General features: G+C 36.3%; 1 protein-coding gene across 1 annotated transcript; it reads left to right on the top strand.

Annotated features, from left to right (window-relative positions):
• Window positions 1–14,080: 14,080 nt before the first annotated feature.
• LOC114074944 lies at window positions 14,081–15,508 on the top strand. The gene is made up of 3 exons (XM_027913215.1): window positions 14,081–14,757; window positions 14,837–14,955; window positions 15,036–15,508. Exons 1-3 carry the CDS (start codon window positions 14,112–14,114, stop codon window positions 15,480–15,482), a joined length of 1,212 nt encoding a protein of 403 aa, XP_027769016.1. The 5' UTR covers window positions 14,081–14,111; the 3' UTR covers window positions 15,483–15,508.
• Window positions 15,509–24,192: the final 8,684 nt, after the last annotated feature.

Below are 24,192 nucleotides of genomic sequence, written 5' to 3'. Positions count from 1 at the left end.
AATATGAATGAATATCATATGATGATAATGATAGAGAACCTTTAGCCCGATGATGTGACATATGATGATAATGATAGAGAACCTTTAGCCCGATGATGTGCCACATCCACAAGTGAGAATTTTCTTTGAACTTAAACATTGGCAAAACTACCCTTCCCCTCTGCCCCATAAACCGCCACACTCAAGTGTCATTTTCGATGCATTCCTTCAAAAGCTACTATGACTCTTCACAAACAGCGTGCCTAATCTTAATGACCTCCACCGTAAATAAAATCGCTGCTTCTTCATCTTCTCCAACTAAATTGAACGATTCAATTTCCTGATCCTGTCCACTACCTTCCATACCCTTCCTTATTCTACGAAAAAAATTCTTCAACCAAATCTTGTCCGGATCACTTTGTCTGCAAAGTAACGTTTCAACAAACTATTACGGAAAGTAGGATGAATCTTTAATCTTTCTGGAAACTTTAGTCCATAAGAAACTTTACCCACTCACTTTACCACCTTAAGGTTGTCATACTTATGTATCAACCCTAGATGGTGAGTCTTACTCACAATTTATTTCCAGATTTGGGGGACTGAGTTTCAGCAACACTTGGTCACTCAAACTGAAATCTAGTGAGAGAAAATGTCGACCAACATAATTCTTCATGTGCCCCTGAGCATTGCGCAAACTGTCTTGTACCTCCGATCGGAGGCGGATCTAGGATTTAGAGTCACTGGATGCCAAGCAGAGGCAGACCCACATGATTTCAGAGGGGTGCACGTCCATCCGTTAACTTCAAAAAAAGCACGTGTAAATATTATATCAATCGCGAGAAACTGACATAAAGTAGGATATAATCAATAGTGCACCCATAAAAAACGTAGGGGTGCCCTTGTTAAGTTGGTAAAAGCTAGAGGAACCACTTACGAAAATATGGTTTAGTCTTATTTCATTATTTTTATTTTTAGTTTACCTTTTAAATCATATTTGAGCCATTAGTTACCAATCAAATACTACATTATTCGTTAATTGTAGTAAAACTGTCATTAACTACCTAAATTAAAATAGTATTGGTGCATCAAAATCTTCAAATTTTGGATTCGTCTCTAATGCTCAGTAGACTCATCAATTAAATCAATTTTAGATTCAGATAGAATTATTCGTCTTGTGGCTAGATGGGAGAACAAGATTGGGCGACTGATGGAAGGCTGAAGCTTTAGTTAATGACAATTTTTTTGTTGTTTACAAGTTTAATAAAAGACTCAGGGTTTTAATGATAAAGATATTTTTCCATATATATATATATATATATATATGGAAAAGTCAAAGAGTTAAATTAAATTAGTTAAAACATAATTATTAATTAATACTTAATAATAAGTAAAAAAAAATAAAATCAAAAAGAGAAGAGAATGTGCCTTGTAGTTTAAAGAAGAAACCTGCCTGAAGTTAAGAAGAAAATCAAAACAAAAAGAAAGTTGCCTGCAGTTGTAAAAAGTTTAAACAAAAAGCTACTGGCAGGGATCAATCCCGCAAACTACAGCCCAATAAGTAGATGGTTTACCACTGTGCCAAAGAATACTTTGTTCTCTAGGTGTACATATATGGTATGTAAATACTTATATCTAAATAAAGTTTTTGTCGAAGCTCGTGGATGGTGTGGCACCCCCACGGGCCTTAATAGATCCGCCCTTGCCTCCGATATCATTTCAAGTTTTTCCCTTGCAAACATGTATGTTGATGAATACTTCCCCTGATTTTTCATTTTGGAAACATCTAGTGGAGTCATGGGTTGTCTACCCAAAACAATCTCTAATGGACTCATCTTAGCTGTTGACGACTGCGCAGTGTCAAGCAATGCAACTCAATTCCACTGGCTCGTTGTCATATAAAGCCTCAAGTATTCCTCCTACAAGTGATTAATTCTTTATTTTCGTCCATATTTTTGTGGATGATTCACACTAGAGAATTTAAGTCATTTACCGTCATGTTGAACAAAATTGTCCAAAATCTGCTCATGAATTGAGTATCTCTATCACTCACAATGCCATTCGAAACACTAAAATATTTTACCACATTTTTATAAAATACCTCAGCAACAACCATAGAGAAACATATAATTAGGACAACACTAATGACTGAGTATTTCAAATATTTGTGTGTTACCACCATTATTGATGTCATACAATCAACTTCAGGAAAACTCAAAATGAAATCGATGCTTACCGACAATCACAATCATACTGGAATAGGCAAGGGCTGCAATAAAATATCTTTCTTCTTTAAGTTCAATCTTGTCCACTTGAAAAACATTGAAAGTGTCATGTGCCATAGAGCTAACATCCGTTCAACCCCTGGATTACAAGCCCAGGTAGTGTCATATGTCTCTTTCATATAGTATTTACACGGTCCACCACCATTCGATACCATGATCCCTCCTTAAAATGAAGCAGTTTGTCCTCGATCTAATTGTAATGACCTGATTCAATCGTTATGGAGAAATCAATGAAGAAAAAATTGAGGCAAAAAAACTATTTGGTAGTAATTTGGAATTTTCCAACCTAGTCCAAATTTGGATAAAATCGAAGGCATTAAGGTGTAGGAAAATCTAATAATGAATGAGAAATCTAATTGTAAATTTTAATACATGAGTGGATAGATAAGACGATAAGGAACCTATATCACTTTATGTAATCAAATTTGGGCTAGTAGAACTCCCAAAAATGATCTTTTCGTGAATGGGTACATTCTATCTCCGTTGAGGCTGCTGGAGCGGTATTCTGGCCGCTGTAGCGGGATGGGGTCACTGTAGCAGGCCAGACGCGACTTAAAGTCTCTAATAAACCCCTAAACGACCATATTTGATATTTTTCGACTTATAGGGCTAAGGAGGCAACCCAGACGAGTTCTTGACAAATTTTCACCATTTTAAGGCTAAAGGTAAGGTTTTAACACCTCAAATCCATTTTTCGATTCGTAAATCTATTTTCTTGGGTTATTATCGACGGGGAAGGGTTTTGATTTAGTACTTATGGCGGAAAAAACCCTAATTTGGGTATTAGGATCTTGAGTTGGTCTAGGATTATTAGGTTTGTTATAATCCAAATAATTAAACCCTTGATTGTTGATCCTTGCGTATATTAATTGTTATAGACCTATAGCAAGTGGAAGAATCCGAAAAACGAAGAATCAAGTGCCTTAGTGGATTCAAGCTTCGGTGTAGGTGATGATTGTGATTTCATGTTGGTGTGATATATGTTTGTAATTGCTTCGTTATAATGCACATATATATGCGAATGTTGCATTATTGATCACGCTAATTTTAATTGAGGATAATTGAATAATTGTATGTCATGAACCACCTCTTATTGTATAATCTTGATGATGTACTTGTGATTATTATTTTGGTGTGTGATTGGGATCGGATTGTCATGTTTCTGCAAGCTAACTTGGATCGGATTGCCAAGTTCCAACATAAATATTATATCAGCTTGCCATATTCTGGGACAACTATTGGATCGGTTACCATATTTCGGCATGAAAATGGGATCGATTGCCACGTTCCAGCAAGCTAACAGTTTGGGTGTGGGTACCATGAGAGGACCGTTGAATTGAGTTACGTGAGAGGACCAATAAATTGTGTTGTAGTTCTACTTGTGATGATTATGTGCATATCTAATTATGATTGATATTGAAAAACTATTTGTTGATCTAAAATAATTTAATTGTATATTGTTGAGAATTGTGAAATTGTTCGTTGATGTGAATGATGATGATATTGTATATGTTTGGTATATGCTTCTTTTATTATGTTGTGGTCATTTATATAAGTTTCACTTAGTGGGATAGCCACGTGATCCTACTAGTACACTATGGTTGTGTACTGATTCTGTACTTTCTCTTGTTTTTGTTGAGTATAGGGCATCTTCCGGCGGCTATTATAATGCCTCGTTAAGAAGATCAGTAACCATTTTGAATTCAAGGGTGAGCTAGTTCTTCTGGGATGCATTGAGTTCTCTTTGTTTAGGTCAATTCTCTTCAGACTCAAACTATTATTTAAGGTGTTGTTTAGTTTAGAGGTTGCACCCCTTGTTCTTAGACTTGTCGTTAGTAGAGTTTTTGGTATAATGACTTTCAGGTTCTAGATATTTAATACCGCATTTGTTTAGTTAATTAACTTGCCTTCGTAACTAAATTGCCTCAGTTTTGGTTTAGTTTCTTAGTTGGGTTGTAGTAGTGGTTCTCCCACCGGATGGTTAGTTTGGGTGTTAATCACGACGATCTAGACCGTGACACTAATACCTTCTTATTATCTCTTCTTGAAATTTTTCGTCCACTTTTCATAAGGTGAGTCATTAGAAGTACACAATTTGATTCCATCTAAGAAATTAGTCTTAAGTTCAAAACTAGAATGTACGACAACAAATACCTCTTTCGCCTTATGGCATCCACAAGTTGATTGAGCTTTCCCGGCTTATGTTCCCGCATGAAATCATATTATGCCAAGAATTTCAGCCATATTGCTTGCTTTGGGCTTAGCCTTTTTTGGGTCATAAAAAGTATATTTGCCATATTATCAGTCCGCACGACAAAACAAGTACCCAACAAGTATACCCTCCAAGCTTGTAAACAATGTACAACAACAGCAACAACCATTTCCTTCTCATGAGTGAAATACATATGCTCTGCACCATTTAACTTTTGCTTTTGAAGGCCATAGGATGACCCTCTATATCAATACGCCTCCAACATCCTTATCTGATGCATAAGACTGCACTTTAAAAGATAACTCAAAGTATAGAAGCCTAAGTATTGGATCTCATACCAATTGAAACGTTGGGTAATTTTTTCCATCTTACACCATTGTACGACAATCTACAACACTTGTAAACTTCAGCCTCGCAACCATCACAATTTTTACTAAGTTTAGAAGACTGTCTTATTTTTTTGGCAGTGTATTATATTGATAAACACAAAGCAACTTAGGGGACCAATCCCAACGTTTATTAATCTCAAAACTCGACAAAGGAAGAGTCTTACAAATTTGTCCAAGGCACATAACACTCTTGAAAATGCCTTAGACGAATTTCAGCCCTATTTATAAATATGCACAAGGCAGTTACAACAACAGTTACATCTATCTTGAGTCTAAAACATGTTATGACCAGATTTAATTTAAAAAAATCTGTCAATTTGTGTCAACACTTGAAATTGTCTTTGCCTTGTTGTTGTCAAGTTCCTTTCACAAGCCAACACACTGCCTTGTTTTGTTGATGTCATTGTCCACACGTATGTCCAATTTGTCTTGCCATACCCAAACATCTTGAACACCTTGCTACCCTCTAACACTTAGCCGCACAACTGCACTGTTTCACCCATGCACGTGTGTGCGCGGGCGTGCACGAGTGCACTCACCTCAATCAACATAGATCAAGACAATTTTCTCTTTGAATTGTAATTTTCATTAAAGGATGAAACTTGAACAATATGTTCTGATCCTCAAGTTTGTTTTTAAGAGTGTATGACCAAATGTTCGTTTGGTAAAGTGTATTAGCAAAAATTATGCATGTAATTAGTAATACCTTTTTGGTACACTTTTTAATGATATGTGTACACTCTATTGTGTATGAAGGTGTATATTTGTAATATCACGAATTTCTAGACATTAGTAATGCAAGGGAATTTAATGCATGCATTAGCATGATTAAAGACTCAATTACCCCTCAAAACCCTTTTTATACCTGTTTCACCATAATGTGGAGAACATCTTTATAAATAAATATTTGTATGCAATGCATGTTATTTAAAATACAAGAAATTAAAAAATTCAGAATAAATAATCTATGTATAATAAATGCAAATATAACTAATACAAAAGTTACTAATGCAACCATTACTAATATACTCTATCTAGCATAATTTTATACATTCTATCAACCGACCTCTTAGTGTACTAATCAATGAAAACATAGTAATATCATATTTATTTTTCCTAGATTAAAGGATGATGGACTTCACTAAAAAATATTTGAAGTGGAATGGTGCTAATTAGAGACAAGTAATTGAATGGAAAGCACTAAACATTATTTGAATAAAAAAAATTATTTAAAGTATACTTGTCTGTTAATGAAATTGGTAAATAATTATTCAAAACAAAGTTGAAGATTCTTGAGTCAAGGAACTGTTGCAGGTAGTGGTGAGTGAACAATAGGCACTGTTGTACGTAGTTGTGAGTTGAAAAATAGGCTTATTAATGATGAAACCATGATACATATTGTGACATATTCTCAATATGAACATGTTTGTTGATGAACAAGGTTATTGATCTAGGGGTGGCAAATTGTAGGGTTGGATCAAATTTGGATGGGTTGAGAAAAAATGGTTTGGATTACAATTGATCCAAATATAATATGAGCAAATATGAATTTAATCAAAAATGATTTGATAAAAATGGTTCTAACCCAATTAAATAAATTTGTTTTTCAAAAAAAATATTTACCCCTCCTCACAAACACCCCCACACCCGGGGTGCCCCCCCTCCACCTTCCACCAATCTACCCCTATTTTTTTTTGTTTTTTTCAAAGATAAAAAAATCTTTTTCATTTCACTTATATGGGTTGGATATGGATTCTCATGTCAACTCATTTTGTTCATATATATATGAACAAATAGCTTGAAGACCATATTAACCCATTTTTTTAAAAAAGAAATAAAATATGAGTGATCCATTTAATTTAATATGAGTAAAATGGTTTCACTTCACTTATATGGGCTGAAATTGTCACCCCTATTTTGATGTAACACTCTTGAGCAATAAAATTTGTATGATAGTAATAATGGCTTGGGACGCAGGCCACAAAAGTCTAAAATATAGTAAATGACATAAAGGGAACATAAGGGTGTTGTCCTCGAATGCTATGATCAGGACTCACCAATCTTCAATCTTCTCCAAACTTAGGAACCTAGCCTCCAAACACTCAATCTCCCCAAAGCCCCTACATTTGTTTAGAAATATAGGCAATATGCGATAGTAGAAAAGTACTAAGTAAGAAAGCTAACATATAAAACATAAGATATCTTAAAGGGTTAGTCAATATAAGACATAATTATAAGAGACAATAACATAATCATAACATAACTCCAACATAAGCATCTTAACATATCAATTCAACTTAAGACATGCATAAGTTAATATTCCAAACTATTTGTCCTTCTTACTCATGTGAACTACTTCACAAGCCACCTCCAAGTATACTTGTGCAAGGCCAAGGTAACATCCCATACTACTACCTAGGCTAAGTACCTCTCTTTGGTCATTCTTGATCATAATCCACTTTTATAATCAAGACCTAAGTTCTTCATGACATACGAGCACCATATCCCTAAGTCACCTCAAGTCACACTTGTGAAATGCATATGGGGCATCCCGTTATACCACACACACTAAGCATATCTTGAAGTCACCTTATTCATATTAACCATCTCTAGGTGTCATTTTAGACCTACTTCATAATGACAAGAACTACCAACCTAAGTCAATCATGTCATGGAATACAACTAAAGAAACTATCCGAGCTAGACATACATCACTAAGAGGTCATTTAATACGTAGCTTCAAGTCATACTTGTGCCATGTAAGAATGACATTACATACTACCATTCATACTAAGTATTCCTTTAGGCTATCCTAATCCATGCTAACTTATCTTACATCCTAGTCTATTAAGCTTAGCATACTAACATGATAGACCTACAACTAAGGAAAACATCATAACATACAATCCAAGATAACAACGGAAGGTATAAGAATACCAACCTAGACACCATTCAACCATTGATATAGATGCAAGCTATCCATAAGGGAGAATAAGTCCTCAACCCTAAGCTATTCTTAGGAGAGTGTAACATCTCAATCCTAAGCTACCATGAAGTCGTCTTGGCCTTACCAAATCAAGCTCCCATGAAGGCATTCTATTCATGCTACTCCAAGCTATCCCTAGGGGAGTATCAATCCTCTATCCTAGGCTACCTTGCCTACTACTAATGCAAGCTACCATGACAAGCATTTTACTAATGCAAGATCAAGATAACCTTAGGAGAGCTTAATTCCTCAATCCAAGCTATCATGAGACACACCATCCCAAGCTACCATGAGATCTACCATCCTAAGCTACATAATCCAACTATCTATGAGGGAATTGGTAAGTTCAATATCAAGCTATTCTATTCCAACAAGCATGATTCATTTTTGGTGGTTAACCTTTCAAATTCAACATACATGCAAGATACTCATCATATTAGATTGAATCTACAAACCCTAGTGATAAAAAATATAACTTCAAGCCCTACATTCAACCTTTACCTCATGATCCTCATACTAGTCTAGATTTCAAGACATATTAGTTCTAAGCCTTAGTCATAGACCAATTCGAAGCATACTTCATCATAAAGTCCCAATTCTAATCAATCCTATTCACTTTCTACCATACATGCATACATCTAGGTTAGTTCATGATTTCATAATACTATTATTGATTAAGTACTATACATATTAACAGTTCAAGAGAATCTAATAAGAATCATCAATTTCTCATTCAAAGCCTAACCCATATAATCTAGAAATTAGGGTAAATCAATGAACCCACATAAATTCTTCGTAATACCATGAATCAACATCAATTTAACCATATATGAATAGCATCCAACCATTTGGATTCATACTCACCTAAAACCCATGCATTGTAAGTAACCCTACCTTAATTGGGAATCTTTCTTCACTAATTAGGGGAAATTCTAGGGGACTCCATGGGTGGAAGAACCCATGGATGAAAAAATTTACGTACCTTGAACAATTCTTCCGAACAATCCTTAAGTATCACCCTTTGTTCTTGACACTAGCTTCAACCTAAAGCTTCTTATTCAATGGTGGTTCTTCTTAGAGAGAATTTTTGGAAGAGAAGAGGGTTTGAATTTTTGATTTCTAATTAGAATAAATGGTTTTTTGATTGGGGAAGGGTTTATAATGACTTAAAACCATTGCTAACTAATTCCCAAAGTACCCAAAACATCCCTACACTCTTTGGACTTTATACTAAAAGCCCAACTTGACTTTAATTGTTGCAGGTGTCATCATGGAACAAGCCCGCGACGTGGAGTTGTTACCTAGCTTCACAAAGATAGGCGTGTGGGACAAAGGAATCCGCGACGTGGAGGGAGAATTTAACCTTTGGTGGAGCAGGTCCGCGATGCGGAGCCACTCCCTAAAGTTTCTTCCCATGCAACTTCTTTTGCCAACATTTAGGTCCTCCTCGAGGACCCTTAGAGTGGTCCTGGGGGAGTCTTACCCAAAAGATTTGACCCTAAACATGTCCATCTAGGTGTAGGAAGCCTTTACACTTAATTTCACCTCCATAGCACACTCAAAAACTCAACTACAAGACCCTATATCACACTAGTTCAACTAGGCTAGTTTCTATATGTCTTGGTTGCCCTTTGTTGTTTCGCTTCTAAAATTACCAAAATAAGTTAATGGAAATAGAATAGGTCTAGAAACATCATTTCAACCATTTTAAAGTTATTATACCTCATGAATGGCTCTAAATCATCCTATTTCATTCTGAGGGTAATGACAATGATAGTCTTTGATTCATGGTTAGCTTTCATACATGAAGTCCTCAAACTGTCACGGACCGTGCTAACCCTCGACATGCGGACAAGTGATGTTTGACCACAAGTGATCTCAAGTTAACCCTATTGGCATGATCATGAACATACTATAGATGATAAACTGATAAATAATTGTTGCGGAAATTTGTAACTCAGAAAAAGAAAATGATGGGGAATACCCATTCTATATCTGAATATAAGTAAAAATGAGTTTTTAATACAAAAAAATATCAAACTCAAATAATAAAACTGAAGCTAACTATATCTGAAAATAAGCTTCTAGACTGGATAGAAATGTTGGTACATCCCAACTAGATCTAGCAAAACTAAAACTAAAGCCAAAATATTCAAAGGATAAACATGTCACTATTGTCTTCAGAGAATGAGGACTCACCACTGATGTTGTTGAACTGGAGATCAGGAAGCAATCTATGCGTAATATGAATATTGAGGGCCTGAACCTACATCAGGAGAATATGTAGCGCAATATATGAGTCAATACTTGAAAAGTATTGAGCATGGGGGATAGAGTAAAACCAACATCAAAATATAACTGAACAAAGCAACAAGAAATATAATAATCAGAACATGATATAGATTCTAATGTATTAAACATGACTAATCTGAATGCAATGACAAGGTTATAACATGCTGAGGCTGAATACTGAAACGTGGCAAATTCAATGGGATTTAACGAAATGTGAGAGCTACTGATAACCAATAATAAAACCACAGGAGCTAATTGTGGAGTCCGACTATACGCCCCATCGAGAGGACCCAATATACACAACCAAAGGTATAGAGGTATGCTCGCGTTATCATTGAAATAATGCCCACGAAGAGGACTTACAATCTATGTGGCTAATAGTTCTGTACTATTTAGGTATGCTGAAACCTAGTCCAACTCGATATCATGCTACTCCCAATATATTAAATGATTAACTAATTATGATTGAATCTATGTACTATGCTAGATAGCTCAAACTAACATGTAAAATGAGAATGTGCATTAATAAACTGATAATGACACATTCTTATAATAAGGCATGTATATTTTAAATAACTGAATTAACTGAAATATCTTATGTACCATGAGTAATTCAAGAACTAAATAAATTCATAGCTAGGGTTCTGGAATTCATGCAATAAACTAAGTAGTAACATAATAATCTGATTTGGATCATTTAAATAACTAGTTTATGATAGTATGGTGAAGTTCTAGAAACCCTAGGTTTAATCATGATAAGGGAACAATAATCTAACTAAAAACTAGGGACCCAATGTGCGAAAGGAACCCACTAGTGAAATCCCACATACCTGGAACATATCCCACTGATGAAAACTTGTTCTTTTCTTGGAACTACGGTTGGTCGACTCTTTCTACTTTCTTACTTCTAACTTTCTAAGTTTTAATAAATTATTTGACTCAGGTAAGTTCTAGTTAAGTTTCCAGGCTAAAACTGACCAAAACTACTGAATTTAGGGTTAAAATGATGAGTTTTAAAAGTCTAACAAAGAGGGGAAAAACCGAAATAACCCTAACTTTAAGCTGCAGACGGGCTGACTACAGCTACCTTCACGGACCGTGAAAGAAACCACGGACCGTGAAGTTGGTCTTGGTCTAGACTTGTTACTAATATCCTAGGGATGTGGACTACAATAACTACCATGGACCGTGTGATGGACCAAGACAGTGAAAACATCTGTGGTCTTCACTTGTGTTGGAGTTTGAGGGGATGGCCAAGGGAGGACATTGTATAATTCCCACAGGCCCTTCCACGATCTGTGTGAAGGACCACAGATCGTGAAAGTATCTATGGTCTTCACATAACCTAGAGTACCTATTGAATGGCTGGGGGGTCTAATGGTTTGTCACCACAGACGCCAGCACGACCCATTGATGTTTGCGTAATAAATTACACAACTTCTTGTACAAGTGTCTATGATCGTGCAATAGTATAGTAACCCAACCAAGGGTTAAGATTGTGTCCCAAGGGAGTGTTCATGAGAATTAGTAGATAATTAGAAAGGTAGGTAAAGAAATTAACAATTAAAACATAGTAAATTCTATGGGTGACACAAAATATCAAATATCAAAAGGGGGGGGGAGGTTGTCACAAGTAGTAAAAAATAGCAAAAATAGCAAGAAATTCTAAGCAATGAGAGAGGGAATTTTTGGTATATAACCGCAATACGGATTAATATATATTATCGGGTGTATGCTTTCAATAGAAGATTTATAGAAATATTTAAATGGGAATAGTTCTCTCTCGAGCAAGTTACCCCATTTTGAATGGGTTCCTATCGCACACCCACTTGCCACATGAAGACCAACATACGTCTTACCACATTCACTCTCTGCAGCTGAGTGTTAGGATATGGGACTAGGGTCCACTATCTCAAGTTGAAACTCATGTAGACTCACTCCTTTGGTCATCAATCTAGTAGTCTTGGTTTAGCGACTTCTGTCTCGAGCAGTGTTACAAAAGGCGAGCGCCTCCTCGCCATTCTCCACTGCGGCGAGGCGAGATCGAAATGGCGATGTTTGGCGACGTATGGAAACATAATGGCGACAGCAAAGGCGCCGCCTTTTTAATTAAAAAAATTTAAAAATATTCGACTTAACAATATTAGTTAAAATTAGGGTTTTTTTTATACATTTGAAATTGCTGGTTTCTCCCTCGCGATTGACCTCTTCTACCTCGTGATTGACCTCTTCTCGGCTTTTCCATCGTGACTCTCTTCTCCCTCGCTGTCTTCTCCCTCGCGACAGACTTCTCCAGTTCTCCCTTGCTCTCTTCTCAGTCGCGAGAGACTTCTCCATTTCTCCCTCGCGATTCTGTTCTCCAATTCTCCCTCGCGACTCTCTTCTCAGTTCTCCCCTCGCGACTCTCTGCTGCTGCGGCCTGCGAGGTATATCGTTTTTCTCTGTTCTTCTTCTTCAATTTTTTTTCAGTTCTGTTTTTCTCGTGTAAGCAGTGGTTACTGCTTTGTGTGATTTTTTTTAAAATTATAGGCAGTCATTTAAAAAAAAATCTTTCCAGTTTCCTAATTATTTATTCCAATATTCCTAAACAGTGAATTAATTGAATTCAATAACCATGGCGGATGCTAGCAAAAAGAGGGACATTGGATGGAATTATGGCACTCAAGGAGCGACGAAAGATTTGGTTGATTGTAACTTTTGTGGGAGTACTTTTAATGATGGAATAACTCGACACAAACAACATTTAGTGGTGGTTTCAAGAATGTTAAACAATGTGCCGCTTGTCCGTCGGAGATTAAAGAAGAAGTAAGGGCTTATATGCAAAACAAAATAGCTAATAATCCCAAATTTCAAGTGAGGCATCCAGAAGAATATTTAACGTGTGTCCGCCCCCTCATTTCTTAATAAAGAATATACACCAAATCATCCTTTAATTAAGGTGGATCATGAGTACTAATTAAATCATGATATATTTAAATATCTCCTAGACCCAAATCCTCAAATAAAGTACTCCATCCTTTGTTTTTCATGAGAATCAATAAATAAAAATATAATTTTATTATATTACATTAAATTGATGTTGATGATCTTGATGAAATGGATGATTATGCAAAAATGATGCCTCCCTCCAAAACTCAAAAGATATCTTCTAGTGAAGGTTCATCCACCGCACGGAATGTGACGAAAGAACCTTTGAACCTCTATTTTTCATAGAAATCAACACAAAAAGGAGGCTTTGAAAAAGGAGGAGGAATTAATGAAACAAAGAAAATTCTAAGAGAGCCTGCGGTAAGTTCTTTTGCAATTTGGATGTATGATGTCGGGCTCCCTTTTAATTGCGTCAATCACAAATCATTCGATAAATTTATTGAGGCGGTTGGACAACATGGCCCCGGAATGAAGCATCCTACATTCCATGAAGTTAGAGTCATTCACCTTAAAAAAGAGGTGGATAAAGTAGAAAAATTGTTGATGAGCATAAAGTGCAATGGACAAAGTTTGGATGTTCCATTATGATGGACAATTGGACGGCACGAAATGGCAAAATGATCATCAATATTTTTGTTATTTTTCCAATCGGTAGTGTATGGTTCTGTTGATGCTAGTAATGAATCTACCGATTCCACCAAATGTACATGTTATTTGAAAGCACTATCGAAAGAATTGGACCGGAAAATGTTGTACAAATTGTCACCGATAATGCTAGTGAGAATGTCAAAGCGGGAAGTATGATGATGGGTGCGTACCCACACATTTATTGGACTCCATGTGCCGCTCATTGCATCAGCTTGATATTTGGTGACATATTCAAGGTTAAGCCATATGCTTCCGGTAATCAACATATCCTTTAACTTTCTTTATAGTCAATAATTCATTAGCTACTAATTAATATAATTTAATCTTTTTGTAACAATTTTTAAGAAGGCCATCAGAACCATTCTTACATTAGTCAAAGGCCATTGTTGTTAAACATGATGAGAAAATTCACCAAAGAAAGAAATTTGGTGAAACCGGCCAAGACAAGATTTGCAACGGCATTCTTAACTTTGAGAGCTATGTACACACAAAGAAAAAACTTGAGAACTTTAGTCCTCTCAACAGAATGGAATTCAAGTAAATTTGCAAAGGAAACTTTGGGGAAAGAAGTTGCCAATCTTAATATTTCTGTCCACTTTTGGAATGATGTTGCTCGGGCACTTACAGTTTGTGGCCCTTTGACAAAAGTGCTTCGTTTGGTGGATGCGGAGAAAAAACCACCAATGGGTTATATTTATGAAGCAATGGATACAGCCAAAGAAGCTATTACACATGGTTTTCGTGGAGTTAAGAAGCAATATGATAAAGTGTATGAAATTATTGATGCAAGGTGGTCAGAACAACTCCATCGGCCTTTGCATGCTGCAGGCCATGTTTTGAACCCAGGATTATATTATAAAGCTCAAGAAGAGGGAAGTTTAGCAAAGACTCTGTGGACCGAGTATATTGCATGTGTTAAGAAGTTGGTCCATGATACAACAATACAAGATGCACTAGTCGCTGAGCTCTCTAAGTACAAAATGGCTGATGGACTATTTGGTTGTGGTCCGGCTAAAAGAGCTAGAGACACAAGGTCACCGGGTAAGTGGGTTGATTTAGATCTTACTTAAATTATTTGACTTATTTATAGTTACTAACCTTAAAATTTATTTTATTATAGTTGAATGGTGGTCACTATTTCGTAGTGAAACACCAAACTTGCAAAATTTTGCCATGAAAGTATTAAGCCTAACTCGTAGCTCATCCGGATGTGAGCGAAATTGGAGTGTGTTTGAACACGTAAGTAAAAATTTATATCCTAATTTTCATATTATATTATTATCAATATCAACTAGTTAATATCAATAACTTATGCACAGATTCATTCCAAAAAGAGGTATAGGCTTACACTATCGCGTCTTAATGATCTAGTGTACATTAAGTACAATAGACCATTAAAACTTCGTTATAATGCTCGTGATCTTATTGATCCAATTCGCTTGGATAACATAGATGATTTAAATGAATGGTTAGTTGGATGCCCCGAAGATCAAGATGATGAACTAGTATATGAGGATGATGATCTTACTTGCGGAAATGTTGCTACGACAATTGGAGCGGACGAGAGTATCTATCATCTTAGGGGACTTTCTTCAAGATCAAGAGCACTTGACAAGGGCAAAGGAGTAGAAAGTACATCTACAAGTTCATCTTCAAGTAGGACTCAGACACTAATTAATGAAGAATACGAGGAGGAAGAAGATGAAGAGCAATATAATGATGTAGGGGATTTTAATCTTCAAGAGTTGGATAATTTTGAAGAATAATAGACTTTTAAAGTTTTAGTTTATTGTATTTTGAATTGTTTGGTCTTTGAAGTTTTAGACATTTTAGTAAATACTATTGGTTTTTGAATTGAATATTTGCTAATATGTGTTATTGCTATTAAGATTTTGGATAAAATATGCAATTAAATATTTTTAATTTTTGGTATTAATTGGCGCCTTGATTTAAAAAGGCAAGCGCCTCGCCGCGTGGCGAGACAGGCCCTTGTCGCCTTTTATCGCCTCTCGCCGTCCACAACACTGCTCTCGGGCAAGCCAGAAAAACATAAATAAACTTTTATTTGAAACAACAAAATTGTTAAATTCATCCGTAATTACAAGACGAAATCATTATTAAACTACAATTAGTCTATCAACAAGTAAGACCCAACAACAATCTTAACCTATATTTTCTAAATCACACCCCAAGAATGGGGATTTTTCGCCACACATCAAGAAATGTAAATTATACCTTCAAATATATTGAAATCAAATGGGTATGAGAAATTAAGTCCTGATTTAAGCAAATCAAGAAAAGTCAAAGAGACCCACTTTCGAATTGGAAAAGATGAAATCCTCTTCTTCTTCAAGTCTTCAAAAACCTCTCAACTTTGGAATAAAATTATCAAAAACTAATTTTCTAGATAGAAAATAATAATAATTTTTTACTCTCTAAAATATTACAACTCTACTAGTATTTATGGTTTTCAGACTTGTGCTGCAGTGGATCATTTGGTGGTGTTAGTCGGAATCACCGATAAACTTGGCGATTCGCTTATTGGAGCAATTCATCGCCTTCTGGTACTACCTTCAACATCGTCATACTTTGAACCATTAGGTGATATGGTACTACTTCGTGGAGCTACTCGGCGATGTGCCTGCTCTTTTTTGAGACGATTTGATCCTTTTCTTTAGGGTTCAACACACTGGAACAAAAGGCTAAGTAGGCCTCTTTAACGATCCACTAAGTGAACTTGGAAATCCTCAAGCTTCTAATTCTTCGTTCTTTTCAACCTTTTGTACTTTTTTGTGATATAGTGTGTATGCTTTCCTTCAAACTTCAAATACCTAAAAGTTAAGAGTTTTCATCGGATATTAAGATAAAATAAGCATTTGAGGAAGCTATTTCTAATAAAACATAGCCCTAAATAAGTCCAATTTGTTGACTCATCACACGTCGTCGTGACCACGACCCATGAAGGGTCCCGTGGTCTGATGCCTAGTCTATTGAAGTCCAAGTATATGCCACGGACAGGTCCACATACCACGTACACTATCCCGGTCTTTGAACCCTAAGCGTGGATCCCTGCTATAGGTAAGTTTTGCAATTATTTTCTGGGTCTGAGTTACGAGGTGTTACATTATCTCCCCCTTGGGATCATTTGTCCTCGGAAAAGACTAAACTAGCTGGAATGGAGGAAAAGGACTACAAACCCTACCACTAAACACTAAAGACTAAATCTCTGACTAAACTGAGTTCTAAAAATATGCAAATATGCTGAAAAATGTAAGTACAAACTGAAGGAACATGACACCAAGACTGAATTTACACATGAATAGTATAAAAACTTAAGATGAACTATTACCTCAAGTTCAAGTGGAATCGAAAGGAAAGAGGTGACAATATTTGGCCTTCATGACTGCTTGAACTTCCCAAGTAGCTCATTCTATGAGCTGACTCCTCCACAAAACCTTGGCTGAAGCGACTTCTTTGTTTCTAAACATTGTCACCTGACTATTCATGTACATCCTAATAAGAATGCTATCATTAAAAACCACATTCTCTAATGGCCCAACGGATGCTGGATTACCCACACACTTCCTCAATAGTGAAATGTGAAAGACTAGAACTACTGTTAGTTGTGCTGGCAACTCTAACTCATAGGTCACTTTACCAATCCTTTTCAGAATCGTGTAAGGGCCTACAAATCTAGGACTAAGCTTTCCTTTCATGCCAAATTACATCACCCCTTTCATAGGTGACACTTTCAAAAAAACTGAATCATCAACTTGGAACTCTTGTTCCATTATCCATACATATGCATAGGATTTCTGGCAACTCTGGGTTGTCTTAAGTCTATCTCGAATGAGTTGCACTTTCTCCATAGCTTCAAGAACTGAATTTGGCCCTATCAAGGCCGCTTCACCTGGTTCGAACCAACCAGTAGGATATCTACATTTTCGCCATTCAATGCCTCATAAGGGGCCATATGAATGCTGCAATGGCAACTATTGTTGTAGGCGAACTCTATAAGAGGAAGGTAATCATCCCAACTACTCTTGAGGTCGATCACACAATATCTCAACTTGACCTCTAAGGTCTGAATGGTATTCTCTGCCTTCACATCGGTCTGCGGATAAGATGTTGTGCTAAGATAAGCTAAATACGAAGACCTTTCTAAAATGACTTCCAAAAATGAAAGTTAAACTAAGGAAACCCATGCAACCTAACTACCTCATCAATGAAAATCTTGGCGTAGTCCACTGCCAAATCTTTAGTCTTTACCACAAAAGAAAGCAAAGATTTAGTAACTCTGTCAACAGTTACCCAAATTGAATGCGAGTACGAGGTAAACGTGTGATGAAGTCCATGTTGATAACTTCCCACTTCCAAGTAGAAAGGTTAATCTCTTGTGTCATACCTCCCGATTTCTAATGTTCTACCTTCTATTGCCAACAATTAGGGCACTTATCTACAAAATATTCTATATACCTTTTCATAGTATTCCACTAATGGACTTCCCACAGATCATGGTAAATTTTAGTGGCTCCTGGATGAATAGAATATATGGAGTTATAGGCTTCTACAAGAATCTATTGTCTCAACTCACCCACCTTAGGAACACATAATCGACTCTGATAGCGAAGCACACCATCTCCCCTTTGGGAGAATACCTCAACCCTCTGTTGGTGGACTACACCCTTGAGTTAGAGCAACATCGGATCATTTGTCTTGCTTTTCCTTAACCTTCTCTACCAATGAAGATTCTGATATGTTTTGAACACCATCTGATATGCTCATAAAATGGACTCCTAAACGAGCAAGCTTGTGAACATCATTTTCTAGATCCTTTCTTTCTTCATCAACATGTGCTACACTACCCATAGATAGTCTACTAAGGGCATCTTCTACTATAATTTGCCTTACTAGGATGATAATGCACACTCATGTCATAATCATTGAGAAACTCAAGCCATCTTCTATACAAAAAAATTCAACTCTTTCTAGGTCAACATATAATGAAGGCTCTTATGTTCTGTGAACACATATACATGAACACCATACAAGTAGTGTCTCCATATATTGAGTGAAAACACCACTACTGCTAGCTCAAGTTCATGAGTCAGATAGTTCTTCTCATGAACCTTAAGTTGTATAGAAACATAAGTTATAACCTTACCCCCACTGCATCAACACACAACCTAGGTCACGTGGATACATCACAATAAATGACATAACCTTCTGAACCCTCTGGTAGAGTCAAAATAGGAGTTTTAGTCAACCTAGTTTTCAATTATGTGAAGCTTTTCTCACTATCATCTAACCACAAAAACTTGACCTTTTTCTAGGTCAACTTAGACAATGATAGACTATGGATGAAAATCCTTCCACAAACCTTCTGTAATAACCCGCTAGACGCAAGAGAATTTTGAGATTTCTAGGAGAGTTAGGTTTGGTCCATTGTTTCACTGCTTCTATATTCTTGGAATCCACCGGATCCCTTATCTAGATAAAATATGACCAAGGAAAGCTACTGACTGCAACCAAAATTCGCGCTTACCTGAATTTAGCAAATAAATGGCGATCCTTGAGAGTTTGTAGGAACACCCTAAAATGACTCGCATATTCCTTATCACTCCTAGAATAAATGAGGATATCATCAATAAAGATGATAATGAACAAGTACAAGTACTACTTGAAAAATTTGTTCATCAAACCCATGAAAGTTGCTGGAGCATTGGTTATTCCAAATGACATAACTACAAATTCGTAATGACCATACCGAGTTTAAAATGTTGTCTTCAAAATGTCACAATCTCTGAATCTAAGTTGATGATACCCTGATCTAAGGTCTATCTTTGAGAAATGACTATCACCCTGAAGTTGGTCAAACAAGTCATCAATCCCGGGGATGGTATACATCTTCTTGATTGTGACCTTGTTCAACTGTCTATAATCGATGAACATTCTAAGAAAACCATCTTTCTTATTTACGAATAACACTAGTGGACCTCATGGAGAAATACAAAGTTTGATGAAATCCTTATCGAGAAGGTCTTTCAACTACTCTTCAATTCCTTAAGATCAGCTGGAGCTATTCTGTAAGAAGGAATAGATATAGGTTTGGTATTAGGAAGTAAATCATTCCAAAGTCAATTTCCCTTTTAGGAGGAACTCTAGGAAGATCTTTTGGAAATACTTTAGAAAACTCCTTGACTACTGGGACTGACTCAAGAGTTGGGGTTTCGGAGCTTGAATTTTTAACCTTAACTAGATGATAGATATAACACTTAGAAATAACTTTTCTAGCCTTAAGGTAAGAAATTAATTAACTTATAGGCACTAAGCTACTAACCTTCCATTCTAGACTTGGTTCGTCTGGAAACTGAAAGCGAACAATACTATGACTAGGGCATAACAAGAATGTAACTAGACCATGCCTATAATGACATCCAAATCTTTCATTTCTAACTCTACAATCTGTTGAGGTGAATTTCTGAGCCTGTGACAGGGCAATTTTTGTATACCCAATCTAGCTATAACTAGTTCACCGACTGGAGTAGAGACTGAGAAAGATTATGAGAGAATTTCTGGACTAACACGGAATTGAACTTCTATGTAAAAAGTTACAAAATGTAGAGTAGGGCCGATATCTAACAATGCATAAACATCACGATCAAAGGCTCATATCTACCAGTGACTACATCAGTAGAATTTTTCCTGATCTTGGCGATCCTAAAAAGCATAGAGCCTATTCTAGTATTTTCCGCACCTGCACCATATAAGTTACCCTAATGAGTCACTTGACTTGCAGGTGTTGCTGAAGTGTAGACTAAGCTCTACAATTATTACCCTCTTGACCCTGTTTAGAAGGACAATCCTTAAATCTATGACCAGAATGACCACACCCAAAACATCATTCCTTTCTTGCAAGATACTCGCCCGGATGATTCATACTAAATTTCGGGCAACTCGGATATGTTTTGGTACCTGATACACTTTATTAAGACTTAGAATTAACGCCCTACCTTTCTGATCGTGACATAACTTGGAGGATGGAACATTAGATAATAAAGGGCTAGAGTTGAATGTCTGTGATGAAACTACGAAAGATTTCCACCACCCGATTGCTGTTGGGAATACTCAAAGTTGCATGTTCTTGTTTTTTACTCTCCTTAGCCTGCTCTCTTATCTTATCACCTTCAACCTGCTGAGCATGAGTCATGATACTAGATGTTCATATCTCCTGACAACATAACGTTCATGTACTTTGTTTTTACTAAGTCTAAAACCCCATAAAGAAACTTATTTATCTGAGTCTTGGAATCAGCAACCATGGGAAAAGCATATCTGGAGAGTTGGTTGAGCTTGAGCGCATACTCTTAGACTGTCATGTTACACTGCCTTATGTTCATAAATTCTTGGTCCTTTGCTTCTCTCAACTCTATTGGGAAAATCATGTCCATAAATGTCTCAATAAAGCAATCCAAATTAATAGGAGTTGCATTTATACCACTATTCTCCTTCCACTATGTATACCATATACGAGCCACATCCTTAATTTCATACGATAGTAGCTCAACCTGATCATTCCCTGTTACCTGCATCACTTCTAAGATCTTCTTGATCTCACCAATGAAAATTTGGGGATCTTCTCCAACTTGCCACTCTAAGAACTCTAGTGGGTTTATCCTAACAAAATCTCATACTTTAGCTGCAGTTGACCCAACATTGGCATTTGCCTTAATTGGAACCCGCTGATTATTCTGGTTGTCCATACTCTAATCCAACATTTGAATGACGTTCCTGAATTCTGCATTAGACACTTCTTGACCAAGGATCGGAAGGGCTACTTTTGTGTTCCCGACATTCCCATTCTTGGCATTAGCTCTACGTAAAGGCATGATCACTGAAACGTAAAATGCCAAGTTAGATTTGAATTCTTACGTATGATAAAAGTAATAAGAAAATGAAGATTTTTACAAAAATTCTTTGCAGCCTCCTTTGCGTTATATGTGGTGCACTTAACACCGATACATAATCTGAATGCTGAGGTCTTGAACCTACATCACGAGATTATGTAGCGCAATATGTGCATCAGTACTTAAAAGGTATTGAGCATGCTGAATTGAGTAAAACTTAAATGAACATATAACTTAACAAATAAACAAAGCAATACAATAATCTAAACATGATATAGATTATGATATTAAACATGACTGATCTAAATTTGATGACCAAGTTATAACATTATGAGACTGAACAATGAAACGTGCTCAATGCAATGGGATCTAACTGAATATGAGAGATACTAATAATCAATAATAAAAACACATGAGCTAGGTGTGAGAATTATGTATACGCCTCATCGAGAGGACCTTATATACCGGACAAAAGGTATAGAGGCATGCTGGCGTTGTCGCATCCTATTTTTTATCAAAACGGATTTTGTGCACGACCTAACAACTCTGTTGGGATTTTGGGTTTTGAAGAGTCGCCACCTAACGAATTTAGGCGTGTTAAGGCACCTATCTAACCTAACTAAGTCTAGCTAAGGTCAACGAACCAGAGATCAGGGTAAGGCTTCAAATTACCTCGAGCGGAAGGTGTTAGGAATCCCTCGAGGTCCACAAATATGGGTCCCAGCTGTATGTCATTCAATTTATGTGGGGTTTTACAAGATAAGGTCAGTTCATTATTTATTTAATTTTTAAGATGCTAGCTAGGTGATAACATAACATTAAACAATTAGGATAAAAAATATTATTTAAATATTAATCATGCGAGAGTAGGCGATAAGATAAACAATTAAAAAACTTTATTATTTTAATTGATTAATTAAGCATGCAAGACTAAGTGATAACATTAAATAAAAATTTAAAGATAAGCGAGGGGATAAAAAAGACACAATAAATTATTAAACAGTTAAGGTTATTTCAATTATTTATTAATTGAGCATACGAACTAAGTGATAAACAAATATTGACCAAATATTAAGCAATTAATAAAGATATAAAAAAGAAGGCAGAATATGCACAAATATATATATACAAACAAGAATAAGATGTGCGAAAATAAAGTTTTGAAAAATTGAGTAAATTTTGAATAGAATATTTTTTCGAAAAATATTTTTTTTGTAGGGATGATGCCACGATATTGTTAATCGCGCTCCTCCACCACAGAAACAATTTTGATTTGAGGTAGGTCTTAGAAAATAATAATAGTTTATGTTTTGAAGATGATTTAAAAAAAATTAATTTGCATATAGGTGATATACCGTGGTTTCACGGTATTATTAATACTTTTTCCTTAAGTTTAGTGTGTCCAAAAGCCTTTTTGTGCTAATTTTTATATAAGTTTCTCCTTATATGCAGGAAATCTGTCCTAAGATGAATGCGGAGGTTTTTGAGCGAAGAAATGCAGAAGAGACCACCTACGGAGCTTGTGACGGTCCGTCATGCTTGTGACGGTCCGTAGGTGGCAGCGTAGTGCAGCTGCTGCAGGAATATGGGGAAGTCTAACCAAGTGTGGGGTTAAGGAAAGCGTGACGGACCGTTGTAGCCATGACGGTCCATCCTGCAGGTTCGTCATGAAGATCAGAGAAGTAGCCCCAGTACCCATATTCCAAGAGTTCAAGTGTTTTGGAACGGAGACCATCGACGGACCGTTGTGATCGTAGCGATCCGTCGTACCTGCCGTCGAGGGTAATGAAGAAAGCAGCAGAAGAAAATTGCAAAAGTATGGGACGACGGAATCCATGACGGCCCGTCGTGACCACGACGATCCGTCGCGAGGTCCATTGACCCAGCCGCGTTTTGACAGATTTCCAGCAAATAGAGTCCTTGTTTAATTAGGTTTTTATTTTCTATAAATAGTTCGAAAAACTTCTTTTTTGAGGTTAGACGCTGGATTATTAGTTAGACTCTGTATTATTAGGTTATCTTGAGACTTTTATCATTGAGTGTTGGTGATTTTTGTTGATTAATCAAGCGAACTTTCGGATTTTACTCTTTCTCATTGAAGTAAGTACATGAATTCTTATATCATATATTTGAATATTGTGATGATGACTATGGGTAACTAAACTCCATAACTAGGGTTGTGGGAACCATAGGCAAATAATGAGGTAAAACCTAACTAAAATAACAATTCTAGAATAGTGTCTTGCATGTATTGATAATTCTTTCGCATAGAAGTCTTTCTAACGGATGGCCAACATTAGAACTCGCCTTAATGCTACTTGACGGACAAGGAGGTAGATAATAGGAAAAGAATTATCAACATATATTTAGTGTATAATATCTAATAGGCTAGTATTGACAGGTACGAGGTAATAACTTAGTCAAATATCGAATACGATGCTTAATATGAGGTAAAGATAAGGGTTAGGATAGCAACACAAGTAGCCGAACCAAGGTGCGGAGTGACATTTTCTAGATGCTGGACCAAGGATTTAGAAATACATAACTTATCACTTTGCATGCAAGATAC

Source organism: Solanum pennellii, chromosome 11 (assembly GCF_001406875.1).
Source record: "Solanum pennellii chromosome 11, SPENNV200".
Taxonomy (NCBI): Eukaryota; Viridiplantae; Streptophyta; class Magnoliopsida; order Solanales; family Solanaceae; genus Solanum; species Solanum pennellii.
The sequence above is the reverse complement of the archived record's forward strand: the minus strand, read 5'-3'. Positions and strand labels throughout refer to the sequence as shown.

Excerpts from the sequence above, each read along its gene's own strand:
- LOC114074944 (XM_027913215.1), top strand. The coding sequence starts at position 14,112 with ATGATGAGAAAATTCACCAAAGAAAGAAATTTGGTGAAACCGGCCAAG. Across the intron at positions 14,758-14,836 it reads TAGAGACACAAGGTCACCGG|TTGAATGGTGGTCACTATTT; the intron begins GTAAGTGGGTTG and ends ATTTTATTATAG. Across the intron at positions 14,956-15,035 it reads ATTGGAGTGTGTTTGAACAC|ATTCATTCCAAAAAGAGGTA; the intron begins GTAAGTAAAAAT and ends ACTTATGCACAG.